General features: G+C 42.8%; 1 protein-coding gene across 4 annotated transcripts in view; it reads left to right on the top strand.

The window, feature by feature from the left end:
• Positions 1 to 15,041, top strand: part of TRIO (trio Rho guanine nucleotide exchange factor) — a 360,632-nt gene that overhangs the window by 252,779 nt on the left and 92,812 nt on the right. For all 4 annotated transcript variants that reach the window (XM_055308019.1, XM_055308020.1, XM_055308021.1 and 1 more), the window contains 5 exons: positions 2,005 to 2,116; positions 4,061 to 4,251; positions 6,165 to 6,266; positions 9,978 to 10,120; positions 10,609 to 10,708. In XM_055308019.1, coding sequence (XP_055163994.1) covers positions 2,005 to 2,116; positions 4,061 to 4,251; positions 6,165 to 6,266; positions 9,978 to 10,120; positions 10,609 to 10,708 — 648 coding nt within the window. The remainder of the gene's footprint in view (positions 1 to 2,004; positions 2,117 to 4,060; positions 4,252 to 6,164; positions 6,267 to 9,977; positions 10,121 to 10,608; positions 10,709 to 15,041) is intronic.

Genomic DNA, 15,041 nt, shown 5'->3' with positions numbered 1-15,041 from the left:
TGGGGCTGGTGCTCAGGTAATTCACCCTCAGGCAACTTCCTGTTATATCTGGTCACGTGTGACACACATATTTATGGAACATGTTGTTCATGCACATGCCAAGATTTTGAGTCAAACTGACCTCTACTCTTTCTTGGTAATGAAAGATTACAATTAAAATCATCTTGTAACTATGTTTGGTGGCAGATGTTAACTAGACTTACTGTGATCATTTTGCAATATATACAAATAATGAATCCTTGAAAGTAACATAATGGTATGTCAATTATACCTCAGAAAACACATTTTGTAATAATCTAGGGACTTAACAGTGGTATAGAAATTCAAAGAAAAGTTAGACATTGTGATGGTTGTCACAGAATGCATCGTAATAATTGATGTACATTTTCTTTCTTTCTTTTTTTTTTTTGATGTACATTTTCTTGACTAAAAGAATCCTAATCTACAGCCTCCACCTAATGATGTTTGCCCCACTGTTTCCTTGGCTGAAGAATGTTATTAAGCATCAGAATGTACCAACTGCCCACACCTCCTGGAAATAGTATTTTTTGAATCTGACTGTCTCCAGTGCTGCCTAAGCACAGCAGTAGGAGATGAGGATGTAATTTTTCCGGATAGAAAAGAAGTTCAGAGGTGGAGTTACGAAATCCTGAGACTCTTCTTTATCTTTTTTTTACTGAGAAAACTCTAGAAACATGGTGATATTCTTTTGTGAAAGTGATACCATCATGGGACAATTCTGTTGGGAAAGCTCTCCTGCATTTTCGTATCAAAATTCAATTAAGTTCTTAGATGACCCTCACTATAGGAGTATGAGGTTGCCACAGACACGAAATAGAAGTCAGGAGGTTAAGTTGTTTATTTTCACGTTAGCCCTTTGCTTTTTACTTCTGCAAAGCCAGTGTACCTCTTGGTGTCCTCAAGATTTAAGAATTTTGTTTTTAGCATGTGTTTCCACAAAAGCTCTCTTTGTCAGTGACCTCACATCTAGTCAATTGTTGTTAAAGCCAGGCTTTATTTATAAACCTCGCATTTTTCTGCCCAGCGGTTCTTCAACAGAATAGTAATAAGCTTTGTTGAGATCCCCAATGAGGAAGGATTCTGCCAGTGAAGTTAATTTCTGTACAGAGCCATTTTTAAGCACGTTTTGCCAAGCTGCTTAGAATAATAGGTAAAAACCATCTGGACATAAGTGAAGGTGCTTGTTTGGTGCCAAGTTGCTGTACCAGTGTCCAGTATGAGATCAGAGCTGACTGCGGTGCCCTGGCCCTCTTGTGGACCATAAGGACACAGAAAGCTGTGGTTACTGTTACTCACTGACTATAACCATTCATACGCAGGTGATAAAATATCTCTGACCCTGCCAGAAAGTGCATTTATTGTCTCTGTTACCTTTAATTTAATAGCAGATGTTCCTCCAAGTAGATCTGAAATGTAATCACACTGAGGGAGGTGTGCTTAAGATCATTAGTGCCTTGCCAAACATCCTGCACACAAGAGGCCCAGCATTTAACTATAGGTCCTGGTTCAGTGGTGCTGCTCCTGCTCGTGACCTGGGTGTTCCAGGTTAGAGGGGGCATGGCATTAACTGCCCCAAAGAGTTTGAAATCACACTGGGCTGCTCAGGAACCGTAGCAGTACTCGCTGACTCTGCTGGGACCTTCAGATAAAACCAATGGCTAACTATGTTTTGCTGTGCTAATGAAGTATTTTTATTTGTCATTTTTGAGGCTTGGCAGTTAATGTGTATACTGATTTCATCTTAAACTGTGACTGCATCTGGCTTGCTCTGATCTGAGGAAGCATCCTGATTTAAGCAGGACAGACCCTTCCATCTATTGCATAAAGAGACAGTAATTCCTTTTCTGTGAGAATATGTGCCCAGATGACTGCAGTCTGTTGTTATCTTGAAAACCATGGATTCTTCATAGACTTCTCTTCTGCAAAGTTCTTGCTGGCAGAGCTTTTGGTCTTTGGCTAGTTCATGGTGTTGGTCTCTTGCAGGAGCTACTTACTTGCTGTGAGGAAGGAAAGGGGGAGATAAAAGATGGCCTGGAGGTGATGCTCAGTGTGCCAAAACGAGCCAATGATGCCATGCACCTCAGCATGCTGGAAGGTAATGGGCTCTGCAGGTCCCTAACAAGCATCTGTACCCTTTCTACCCACACTGTTTATGAGTGGATTTCCTGTGCCCCGAAACACTTGGCCTCATTCCTCTGTGTTTTGTTAGGAATTAAGTGTTTAGATGTGAAGACCTTCTTTCTTATTTTTTGCAGATTTATTTATTTTAGAAATATGTGTGAGTGCACTCAGAAGTGTGAGTGCACACAGGTGTGGTGGAGGGAGAGAGGGAGAGAGGGAGGGAGGGAGGGAGGGAGGGAGAGAGAGAGAGAGAGAGAGAGTCCTCAAGCAGATTCCCTGCTGAGTGTGGAGCCCAGTGCAGGACTGGATCTTACCACCCTGAGATCACAACTTGAGTTGAAATTAAGAGTTGGATGCTTAACCAGCTGTGCCATTCAGGCAGTCCAAGTATCTTCTTTTTTAAAAGAACTGTTTTCATTGCTTCCCCTAAGAATCACATACTTCAACCTCATTAAGAGCATGTCCTTGTCCACTAACTGGAGAATGGCTGTCCACCCTCAGAACCCCAGTAGCACCTGTGTCACTTGCTTCAGGCAATGTGGTGTCCGAGTTAGATGGAAGAAAGGCAGGCAGGCAGGCACTATCAGTCCCCTGTAATTATAGAATCCTTTAAAATGCTTATTGTTTCCCCACGTCTATATCCATTGTATCACTTGCAAGAGTGTTGAACACGGCAGTGTGTAACACAGCAGCATGTAATATGGAGAAGAGAGAGTCAGAGAAATAAAAATTATGGTTGCAAGTGAAATTTCTGTGTAGCTTGTGTTTACAAAGGTTATTTCTGTGTTACAGAACTTAACTGTTAGAATGAGGGTACACAGTTATTTACAAGAAATAATCCTGCCCCAAATGCTTTTTCTAGCCCCTGTTTATCTAGTTGGGACAGAGGTGCTGCTGTTTGTAGTAGAGACCCCAAAAATCAGAGGGTCTCTTACTCTGAAGGAACCCCTGAGCTGGGGTGGCCGCCCCTCGGGGCATCCTCAGGGACTCAGGCTCTGTTCTGTCTAGTTTCCCTCCACAGCTCCAATGTTGTCTGGTTGTGACTAGGTTGAGGGTGTGTCAAGACCATGTTGACATTACATCTCGCAGGAAGAAAGTAGGGAAACTGAGGGGGAAGAACAGTTGCTATAAGGGCAGAAACTGGAAGTTGTACGAGGCCTCCCTATGTGCCTGAGCTTGGGTGCACGGCTGTCCTGACTATAGAGGGGTTTCTGTCTACAGAAGAAGGGGAGAGGGTAGTTGAGAGAGAGCTAGCAGCCCCCGTCCCAGGCATCAGACTGCTCTGTGAAGTCCTGGTAGCTACAAGTCCATACCATGGGCCACTTCCATGAAGAGAGGAGCAGACCAAAAGCCACCCCATGGCCACAGTGTGACTGATTCACGTGAAGAATTTTGCAAGGATGGGAGAACTCACTGAGGAAGGCCAGACCAGAGCCTTGAGGAAGGGCTGGGATTGAGGTGGAATGTCCAGGAATGGCGTTAGGCCAAAGAGGCGGAAGGCTAGGGTGCGGGCTAAGAGTAGGCAGTGGCCTGGGGGGACGGTCTGTGGACCATTCTGGACAGGAGAGGAGGTCTGTGTAATGGAAGGCCAAGGAGAAATAGAGTTCAATCAATCTCAAATGGTGTGAATGTTACCCCTAGGGAGATAGAATTTAAAGAGTAAAGACATGAGGAATCGCTGCCCCCCCCCTTTTTTTTTTGAACAAGGGAAAATATATGCAGTCATGTTGTAGGAAGAATTATCCTTTGTCAGATGGGGTCGGTGCTGGGAGTCGAGAGTGGGGACCCAAACAGGAACCTCTAATCTGAGATTCAATGGATGGGCATCAAACAAATGTTTACATCATCACAGTGCTGTCCTGTGCATCTTTTTAAATTTTCCTTCAAATAATTATACCTCCTTGTTTTTATGTTGTAGGGTTTGATGAAAATATTGAGTCTCAGGGAGAACTCATTCTACAAGAATCCTTCCAAGTGTGGGACCCAAAAACCTTAATTCGAAAGGGTCGAGAACGGCATCTCTTCCTTTTTGAAATGTCCTTAGTATTTAGTAAAGAAGTGAAAGATTCCAGTGGCAGAAGCAAGTACCTTTATAAAAGCAAATTGTTTGTAAGTATAGACGTTCAGAATTGTAAATGTAAAGGTAACACACTTTGCCATCTTCTTGCAGGTAGAAAAAAATTACTGTTGCTTCCATGTTAACCTCCCAGACTGTCCTGAAATGTGGAGCTCTGGAACTGTGAGGTTTTCATCTTCCACAGAGAAATTCTCTGATGGTCTTGAGTCCACTAGAGGGAGCTCATAGGTTTTAGCTTCCCTAGATAGGAAACCTGCTTCTTCTAAATTCCATTGACTCTGAGGTTGAAAAAACACTTTTTAAGTGAATTTAAATTTATCTCTTGTGTGTCCTAACTAACTTTACAAATAACTTGATCATATGAGACTATGATCCAGTTCTCATAACATTCTAATTAATTTTTCTTTCACCAACATTGGAATATACATTAAGCAGCCTTCCTGGGTGGCTTGCTATGGGTTCTTAATGATGAGGTCTGATATTTTTTCAATAAAGATGAATGTGTGAAAAATAACTAAATTTATGGTTCTTTACAATAACAAAACATGGTTATTAGAGAAAATATATATAAGCAGATTTTAAAGATCCACAATCCCATCTGTAGAAAAAGCACTCACTATCCTTGAGTGCTGTGTGGATACTGTATTGCATTCGAATTCTTTTTTAACTTGTGAGTGTACTTTCTGGCAAAAGAACATACCTGATACCTTTTTCCCCCACAAGTAGCAAGTCCATAGAGTCTCTTTATAAAACCCCATGTTGACTCTCAGGGAAGTCTCAAGCATGTGTTGTCCTCTGGGTCTGCTGTATTTCTGTGTTCCCTTAGTGGGAATATCTCAGGGCTTGTCAACACAGAGCTGCTTGGCAGGGTCAGGCAGGAGGAGGATTGGGCAAAACTAATTAAAAATCACCATCAGAGAAAGAACAGAAAATGTAATCTAACTTGGTTTCTTCTTTACACAAGGTATGATGGATCACTTATAAATATTGGTAGATATTTAGAATTTGGACATCTACATTATGTATTTTTGGGTATCCACATATTAATCAAGTTCCCAAAGTAATAGAATACTACCATTGTAGAAATCATCTTAATAGTAATCTGGAATTGGCAAGTTCAAACTAACAATTTTCATGCTATTTTCTTTGGCTTATATCCTGTTTGAGATTGTCTTTTGGCTCACAGCCTACCTTACATCATTTTAGATCATATTGTAACTGGAAAGAAAAAATGCAGCATTGCTGGCTAGTCATTTCACTAGCTGGCTTTAATCTATCCTCAGAGACCAAGCTAGTCTGTTTTAGAAGCTGATACATCTTCATTTAATTTATCTTTTAAAAGTTAAGTTTCCCTCAGAGGCCACAATTATGAATCACTTCCTTTGCTGGAGAGGGGAGGACATGCTAGGGGTACACTTGACCGTGGGGCAGGGACAGAGAGAAATTTTGTCTCTTAGCCCTTAAAATTTTTGGTGAGATCAAAGTTAATGCTCTTGATGAACAAGTTGGAAAATAACTGAACCATGAAGACATTTGCCTTCTGCGAAGCTACTTCGCTCATGCTAAAAATGCATGATGGCAGCTCCTTTGCAACTAGGACAGATTCATTTTGTTGTTTATGAGCTGAAAATACTCCACTCTTGATTTTCCAGGTAACAGGATTTTTAAATACTTTGATTTCCTTCCTCTGGATTTGCTGGTTGACCCTCATCAGGATGTCCAGTAGGGGTGCACAGATGAAGTAAAAGGGATGCAACCAATCATGGCAGCCTAAGAATAAAATTTTCTCATTTTACCTAAAATAAGATCTGAGGATTACTGTCAATGTAAACTATGTTATAACCTGGCATGACTACAGGTCACCAAAATCCGTTTTCTTGGCCTTTATTCTGTCTCCTGCTGGCATTTTACTGTCATCTAATTATGTAATTACCTTTTTATCCAGACCTCAGAGTTGGGTGTCACAGAACACGTTGAAGGAGATCCTTGCAAATTTGCACTGTGGGTGGGGAGGACACCAACCTCAGATAATAAAATCGTCCTTAAGGTATGTTCATTTGAAGCTTGGGAATGTGCTGTGGGACAAGTTTATTGTGGCTTTGTGTGCTCTTCTTTTTCCTGTTATTGAAACATACTGGTTTTCATATCATTTTATTTGGTCTGTCTTCTGTTGGGATTGAAGATTACCACAAAAAGAATTGTAGAATAAACTCAGTGTGGCATTCTGGTGGTAAAATGCCTTGAGCTAAACTTTTGCTTGTCTATTAAAGGTCAGATGCAGAGAGATCTCTTTAAATTGTCCCATTCTTTCTGTCTGAAGAAGAATTAGTTGATTCTATCAGAGATGGAGGAAGTTGAGGTGCAGGAGGAAGGAGATGCGGATCAGCAGCTCTCACCACACATGTCACCTTTTCCACAGGGAAACAGTCACCTGATGGACTTGTGGAAGCCCTAGGCGGTTTCAGGGCTGAATGGGTGGAGAGTCTTTATGGGATCCCAGGCTCTTTGGCTTTCTGGTTAGGAGGCAGAGAGAAAAGGGGGATAATGTGATCAGTTACAGGAGTTGGTAATGTTAGGATTTAAGTGTTCAAAACCACTAAGGATGCTTTTTGGAGATTAGATAGATGGATAGACAGATACGCAAACCCCCACCTATATAGAGGCAGGGGTTTGGGTATTTGATTTGAACTCTACTTTTGTTATACCAGTCTCTCTCCTAGGAAAGACATAGTTTTCAGGGTGTCTTGTGCACTCCCTCCTTCTGTGTTTGAGGAAATACAGATGGAATTGTCTTTTTTAGCTGTCTGGAAAGGCCATAAGTAATTTCAGGATGTTTTGTGGAAGATGTTGCTGAAGATTTGTAGAATATTGGGAGATGAGCCAAAAATTTAATGTGACTCTGGTGTATGAACTTGCATGCCAATGACTCTGTCTCGTATATTCCTTTTAATCTCTCACCAGTATTTCCAGCAACTATGAGTTACTCATCGATAACTTGCTCTTACAGAATTTGTGCTTTAGTGAAAGCCATTGCGTTTCTAAGGTCTTTATTCCCATGGAAATGATGGATTGTTTTGCAACGAGTATATGATTACCAAGCCAGTGTGTTCTTGTTAGTATTGGCATAAAGCCCTATAAAACATAAATTGCACTGATAGCTAAATATTAGATAACTGAACTTTTCTAAGCCATAAAATTTTAAAGTATACTCAAAACCATAAAATTTCCAACTCATAGTATTTATCCAGATTAGCTACAGTGAAAGATGTGAAAGAGTGCATCTGAAAAGTAGTGCCAGATATTTTAGCCAGATATGGACTACTTTCATTTAGGACATAATAAAATACTCACGATACAGTTGAAGAATAAGACTTCCTACAGGCTTTATCAGACAAAAGCTTTCTTAGGGGAATTTTGGGCAATATTTCTCTGCCTTCCAAGGAGAGACTAAAAGAAATGATGTCTTCATTCATTTTAGAGATTGCTTTGTGATGGAGGTGGTGGTGGAGACAGAGGTGGTAGAGAGATGGAAGTGGCCGTGGAGGAGGAGGAGATTGATGTGATGATGGAGGACAAGGTGGTGGTGGTGATGGAGATGGAGTTGGAGGTGCCAGCTAAGATGGAGATGATGATGGAGGTGGTGACTGAGGTGGTGGAAATGGAGGTGGTATGATGGAGATGATGATGGAGGTGGTAACAGGGGTGGTGGTGGAAGAGAGAGTGATGGTGGTGGAGATGGTTGACATGGAAGTAGGGGGGTGGTTGAGATGGAGATGGTTGAGATGGAGATGTCAGTGGAAGGTGGTAACAGAGGCAGTGGAGGAGAAAGCGATGCTGGTTGAGATGATGATGGTGGTAGAGGTGGTGGTATTGGAAGTGGCAGTAGAGATGGTTGACATGGAGGTTGGGGGGTGGTTGAGTTGGGGGTAGTGGTGGTGGAGGTGTTTGAGATGGAGATGGTGGTGGAAGTGATCGTGGTGGGGGAGAGAATGGTGCTTCTGGAGCTGATGGTGGCAGTGGAGGAGGTACTGGTGGTAATGACAATGATAGTGATGGCCTGGTATTGTAAAACAAAACTGTGGTCTTATTTATGTCGTCCTCTGGAAAGGAGAACCTTGTTTCTCAATCCTTCCTTAAACAGATGGAGACTACCTACCAAGAGTCTGAAACAAACTATTCTCATCTCTTAGACAAGTGGGAACTTTTATTTAGTATTTAGCTGACTTGCCTTTCTTTTACTATTTCTGAAAAATTGGCACCTGTTTTCCTTGTTTAATTTTTTCAGGTCAGGAGAATTCCTCTCCATAAGTGTAATGATTGTTTGACTCTGTTAAATCATAAGCATTTCATTTATTTCTGAACCATAGTAACAGTTTCCTTCAGTTTTCTCTAAACTCTGCCAAATGTTCTTTCTTAGGTGCTTCTCTTGGTTTAACCTGAAGTTTGTATTGGGCATTTAAATGCCAGTACATCTGTAGTTCTCAGAGTTTTGCCCCCTGAAACACCTCTGTTTCCTGCACAGACTTCCATAGTCCCTGGTCACCCTGCTTCTGGCCCCAGAAGAACGTGGGTTACTACTGTCCCAGTCTTAGGTCTGGGAATGGGGGCAAGAGGCTCCTCCTGTGATCCTTCATTTAGTTCCCTTTTCTAAGCCCAAGTGACTTTAAAGACATATCCTCCAGTTAAAAGGTTTTATGTAGGAAAAAGATTCTCAATTTTAAGTTCCTTTTCCAACATGGGCTTTGACTTTCTGTTTTTGAAGACAAGGTGTGCCATGAGAAAAGACTCCCTCTCAGTCAGGATCTCAACTGTAATCCCTCTGACGACTGTTTCAGTCATTTACAGGGAATTATGCTTATGTCATAGGAAGTTGATGTTTTCCACAAGGAAATTAAAAACTGTTACTAAGGCCCAGAACATGCAGAAAGAAAAAAAAAAAAAAAGACTCTTGAGACTAAGTTAAAGGAAAAAAATCTGGGAAGAGTGCTGCCATATGTGTTCATTCAACACATGCTTATGGAATATCTACTGTGTGTCATTTTCAGAAAATATTTCTTAAAAGTTGTAATGGGGTTGAGGTAAATGCACCATCTGTAATTGGTAGTAGTTTAACTGGTTCATGCTACTACTCTAACTAGAGGCAGGAGAAGGCACAGCTTGGGGGCACAGGCTCTGTCATCCATGGTGCCATCCATCCAGAGCGAGCCTGAGAATCCCGGCTGCCTCATCTGCCGGCAGTGTGACCCTGGGCACATTTCTGACGTGCCTGTACCCTGGCTCCATAAGGGGCTGTGGGAGTGACCTGGTGCAGGTGGGCATCTGCAGCTGTTGTTAGTGAGTACAGAGGATGAGGCAGCAAGACATGTGGGCACCAGCACTTATGGCTGTGAACTACCGACCTTTGCCTAAATAGCTTCAGAGACACTTTGCTTTGGGGTTGGCTGCACTTTCATATTTACCCAGAGCTGCTTAGAAGGTTTTGGGGCTGGAGAATGATTGATTCTTAAAGTATTCAGAGATCTGGAGTAAGATCTCTGCTATAAAAGAAAAATGGTTCAAAAAAAAAAAAAAAAGAAAAGAAAAATGGTTTTGACTGGAAAATATTCCAAATGGCAAATTAAACATGGGATGTGGTTGCTGTTCTGCCATAAAGTTTTCTTGAAAGTGGGAAACAAGGAATGTGGGAGACCGGAGTGCAGTTAACGTGGGTTCTGGAAAGGTCCACTCTGTATCCTGACTGCCTCTCACACCTCCGAAGGCTTCCAGTATAGAAAACAAGCAGGACTGGATAAAGCACATCCGCGAGGTCATACAGGAAAGGACCATTCACCTGAAAGGAGCCCTGAAGGAGCCCATTCACATTCCCAAAACGGCGCCGGCCACCAGACAGAAGGGCAGGAGGTCAGTGCTGGCGATTTGGGGTGCATTTGTCTTTCTAGTAGGGAGGGAGCAAGGCAATGTTAATTTACTCTTTTTCAAAGATGATTTTTCTTAAATATTTTGAGGAATATTTTTTTAAATACAGTATATGTATCACATCACTCTTCACAATGAAATTGCTTGTCAAGACAAGAGCCTCCTTCAGCTTAAAGTGAATGAAGGGCTGTATGCAGATGCCTCTGCGCCCCTTTCCCACTGCACGCATGAGTCTGGATGCATGAGACCCAGATAAGCTCTGTCATGTCTCAGATGTTTGTGTTTCTCACTTCTGTGATGGAAATTACCACAACCGCATCTTACCGTTGTGCGCATTACACAGAGGCCATGTGTGGGACACTTGGCCTGGTGCACAGCACAAAGCTGCACAGCCAAGAGCAGCCTGGCTTCACTCACACCACACTGGAGAAGTCCAGCAGTGTCAGTAATGAAAAGTTTGTTTGCTTCTTCAGGGATGGAGAGGATCTGGATAGCCAGGGCGATGGGAGCAGCCAGCCTGACACAATCTCTATCGCCTCAAGGACGTCTCAGAACACACTGGATAGTGATAAGGTAAGCTGTAATCAGCACTTTCTTTGTGGGGCTGGGGGCAGGTATGGAGGGAGGGGTAGCTAGTCTTGAATCTGATAGGAAGCAGCCTGTTTCTCTGTACATATGATAGTTCATCACCAACATTTTCAAACAGTCACTATGAGCTAAGTGGTGCCAGGCACAGAAGCAGGGGCACAAAGTTGGAGTGTCAGGGGTAAAGTCTGAGGGTTCAGGAAAAATTGCCTGCCCTTCCCAGTGTCCTTACATGGTTTTTCTATCAGAGTGTTCTAGGGCAGGTGTCTAAGCTTTATAATTTTACATTATGCAGAAGGACCTATTATTTTACGTTTAAATGCTATGCAGAGCCCTGATGATAAAAGTGGAGCTGCTCTGATTAAAGCAGGGGTGCCGGCATCCTCAGGTTGGCCCTGAGGCTCCTTGTCAGAACACAGGTGCCACAGAACGCAGGAAATGTGCCCTGGAAGGAGACTGCGCCAGTGCCGACCATTAGGAAGATGATCTGATCGCTATCAGGGAACGTCCGTGTAGCTCTGCCTTCTACGAAAGGAGCGTAGAGTAACTGTCTCATGGTCTGTCCTGATACAATCCCCAAACTAACAAAATAAATCGACAGGAGAATTTGGAATCCAGGCTGACTTGAGGCACAGTTAACCAGAGTCCTCTGTAAAAGCCAGTGGCAGGGTGGGGGGGAACGACATTCATGTCTGCTAAATAAGTCTTCTGTTCTCACTGAGATGAGCACGTGTTCTGTTTCTAAATTGCTAGACCCAATTTCTCCAAAAAGGTTGACAGTAAATAGGGGTTTTATTTAATGCACCACCAGTTCAGGATTCCTGTGTTTCCCACTACTGGTGCAAGCTGTACTTTCTTATTGAGACATTCGTCCCAACTGGGGGGACGTGGGAGTCTGTTCTGTGCCTGGTGCCTGCACAGCCCCTTGTTTGTAGCCGGGAAGTGTCCTGACTTCACTGTCCGTTGGAAACAAGTGCTGACATAGGAGAGGGTCCAGTATCAGGGACTGTTTTAGATGGCAAGTCTCAGAAGCCCAGGTAATGGGCTTGTCTCACTCCATTTTGCAGTGGATTCATGGTATGTAATGCACTTTCCTGGAGAGAAGTAAGTGGGTTTAAAAGTACTGCTCCCGGGGATCCCTGGGTGGCGCAGCGGTTTAGCGCCTGCCTTTGGCCCAGGGCGCGATCCTGGAGGCCCAGGATTGAATCCCACGTCAGGCTCCCGGTGCATGGAGCCTGCTTCTCCCTCTGCCTATGTCTCTGCCTCTCTCTCTCTCTCTCTCTCTCTCTCTCTCTCTCTCTGTGTGTGACTATCATAAATAAATGAAAATTAAAAAAAAAAAAAAAAGTACTGCTCCCCTACAACAATTTCTTTTTCAAGATCCTTCTGGTTTGAGTCATTTGTTTTTTTCTATTCTACTTTTTGAGTTCACTAAATTCTAAGTCCTAGAACCTAGAATGATGAGAGTAATAGGATGGAGAAGAAAAACAGTCTCCGTTTATTTTGCTTAGAGACAAGTGGCAAGTTTGTCTTGCCAGTGTTGGGTAATGAGGAAGAAGATAAATGACACATCATGCATCTGGTGTGTAATAGCTTGTTTCCTGCGGCCCTGCTCCATAGCCAATTAGTTAAAATAAAGTTTGAACTTGGAAACCTTACATTAGAATAATTCTGATTATTTTCTTAAAAAAAGTTGAGGTGACTGAGTTCTCTAACTTGTCTGTTTACACAAGACTTCCACCTGAAGGAAATAATAAATAATGTTGGAAAGAACAGTAGCTCAAGTGGAGGGGAACATTCATCTTCATTCAGACTGCACCCAGACTTGCCGTGGTGAACATCAGCACCCCAGCCATCGATCTGCCCTCAGACCCCAAGTTCACATTTTTACCAAATAGATTCTCATGGATCTGGTCTGGGTTTACTCTAGAAATTAGTTTTAAAGTTACTTTGTAGGAATAAGGTATTTGAATGAAATTGCCAAAGAGATCAATAAATGGAAAAACTTTTGGTAAGACTTTTCCAGAGGTTGGTCCATGTTTGGAAAGGGTGACTTTTTTCAGGTGGTATATGTGTAAATGGGTGGATGGCAGTGGTAGTTTGGAAATGCCCCCCTTGTGTCTGGTAAGGGGCTCTGGCTCCCATTCCCACTCTGAGATGGAGTTGGTCCACTGCGTGCTGTGCTTTCTGGCCTGTGGAATATTCCGTGCTAGTCCTCCGTTGTAGCTCTGGTGCTCTGTTGTGTGGCTGACTGCAGTCACAGAAAATCTCTATCCTGTGGTTAGGAAGAGTGTAACTAGTTGTGCTTCAGATCCGTTGTAGTATAATAGGGCTTATGTGAACTTGTACTCAGTCCTATACAAGTCCTACAGAAAAATGAGGCATTGTCCTAAGGCTGTTGCTAGTAGGACAGCAAATTCTGTTTGTGCCCAATGAGAGAAGGGGAATGAATCACTACCAGAAAAGTACGGGTTTGTAGGAATTAACCATTTTACCCTCGCAGTCTATCAGGGTGTTAGGCTTTTTAAATAATCTATTAAATCTCCTCCCTGTGGAGGTAATTCACCATTTTCTGCTTCCCTCATCTGATGCATTGTCTTCAGACTTCATGGTGTGGCTCCGAACTCCCCAAGGACCACTTGTGCTCATACAGCCACCGCCCCTCCGCCTGAGCATTGCAGAGGCTCTCCCTGGTGCTCCTGGAGGAGCCATGGCAACAGCCTCCCACTCAGCAGCTCACAGCCTAATGTTCCCATGATTCCTAACCTCTGGAAGTAATGACACTCCAGAACTCGTTTCTTAAGTGGACCTGGCATGTACTTCCTTTTAATACCCCTCACTGAGACCATAGGTACCTTGATAGGTTCCGAAGTACCAAAAAGGAAGGGATGAACTATCTTCCTAAGACCGTAGAACTGTGGCGAGTTACCTTCTTCAATTCTTAGGGTCTGTATCTGGGATGAGAGTAAATAGCATGGAGACTTCATGATGATAACTCAAAATCTGGAGTTTGGAGAGGACATTCCCATTCAGCCATAGGAGAAAGAAGGAATGTGTTTGCTACCACACGAATGCCGGCATTTGTGTGTTCTCTGCTTCCGGAGGGTTTTCTTATTACTCTCTCCCCATCTTAAACTTCTGGTAGATGCTTCAGGGTCAGTAGAGGAGTCAGGAAAATACACTCTGAAAATTAGGAGACTGTATCGAGTCAGCTTGTAAAATGCACTGTTTGAACTGGGCTTAGCCAGAAACCCCCCTCTCTCCGATGGCAGTAACTTTTCTTGTCTCGGGGTTCCTTTCACCCTGCATATTTCAAGTTTAAGCAGCCTCTGATGACACAGGCAGATAGATCTGGGGAGGGAAACTACTTAACCATATTCTTTCTGTTGGACTTAATTTATGATGTCTGTTATGAGTTAGTTGTTATCATGGGCTTTGGTTCCATTTCAGAAACTGGTGGGGGAGATGCTTTTGACTTGGCCTCTTGGAGAATTTGTAAGGGAACACGATCAGCCCAGTGCTGTAGTAATTCTCAGATGAGGCACACAGGATGTGTTTTGGAAGAGTCTGTTAAGGAGGGGCTCCTGAAGACGCCCTCTTTCCAGGGAGCACTGTTCCCAGAGCTTGAGTAGGCAAGTCACAGATACAAACCACATGCCCCATGAGCACATTTCTTTCTTTGAAAACATCAGCTTTAAAATATGCCACCTCCTTGTTCCAAAAGTAAGCTTAGCAGTGATTCTTGCCCATACTCATGGTACTTGCACTGATAAAAGGATCTTATGAAAATATAATTTGGATTCCAAAGAAATCAAATGGTTGCCAGATTCTTATCTCATATATCCTGAGTTTGTCTCCCTCAGGCAGGGAGGAGAATGCTGAGCCAGCCTTCAGGACACTTAGGAGATGAGGGAGGTCGGATGACCCTCACAGGGCCACCCAGCAGCAGAGAGCTAGAGCCAGGAACGAAATGTGGATTTAATTACCTGCTAGTGTCTAGAACTTATTATTTCACATTAGCACTGGATATGGAGCTAAATATTTTTAGTGTATTTAAGAAGCATTTTTGACCTTTTTTCCTTCCATTTGCCTTATTAGTCTGTGGTTTATTTTATATAACAAAAATTTATATTATAAGGAAAATAGAAAATATGGGATTCAAATATAGGCTACTGTAGAACCAAGCATCCCGAGGTCAAGATTTATCACTAAGGCAGATGAGGGAGCCTGTGGAAAAGCTGACCCAGGCCTTCAGGGGTCAGTGTGCACTTTCTTTGACATTGTTGAAGGTAACACAGTTCTTATTTTTAATGAATGAGAA

This window comes from Nyctereutes procyonoides, unplaced genomic scaffold (genome assembly GCF_905146905.1).
Source record: "Nyctereutes procyonoides isolate TBG_1078 unplaced genomic scaffold, NYPRO_anot_genome, whole genome shotgun sequence".
Taxonomy (NCBI): Eukaryota; Metazoa; Chordata; class Mammalia; order Carnivora; family Canidae; genus Nyctereutes; species Nyctereutes procyonoides.
Note: the sequence above shows the minus strand (reverse complement) of the source record. Positions and strands in the feature narration are given on the sequence as shown.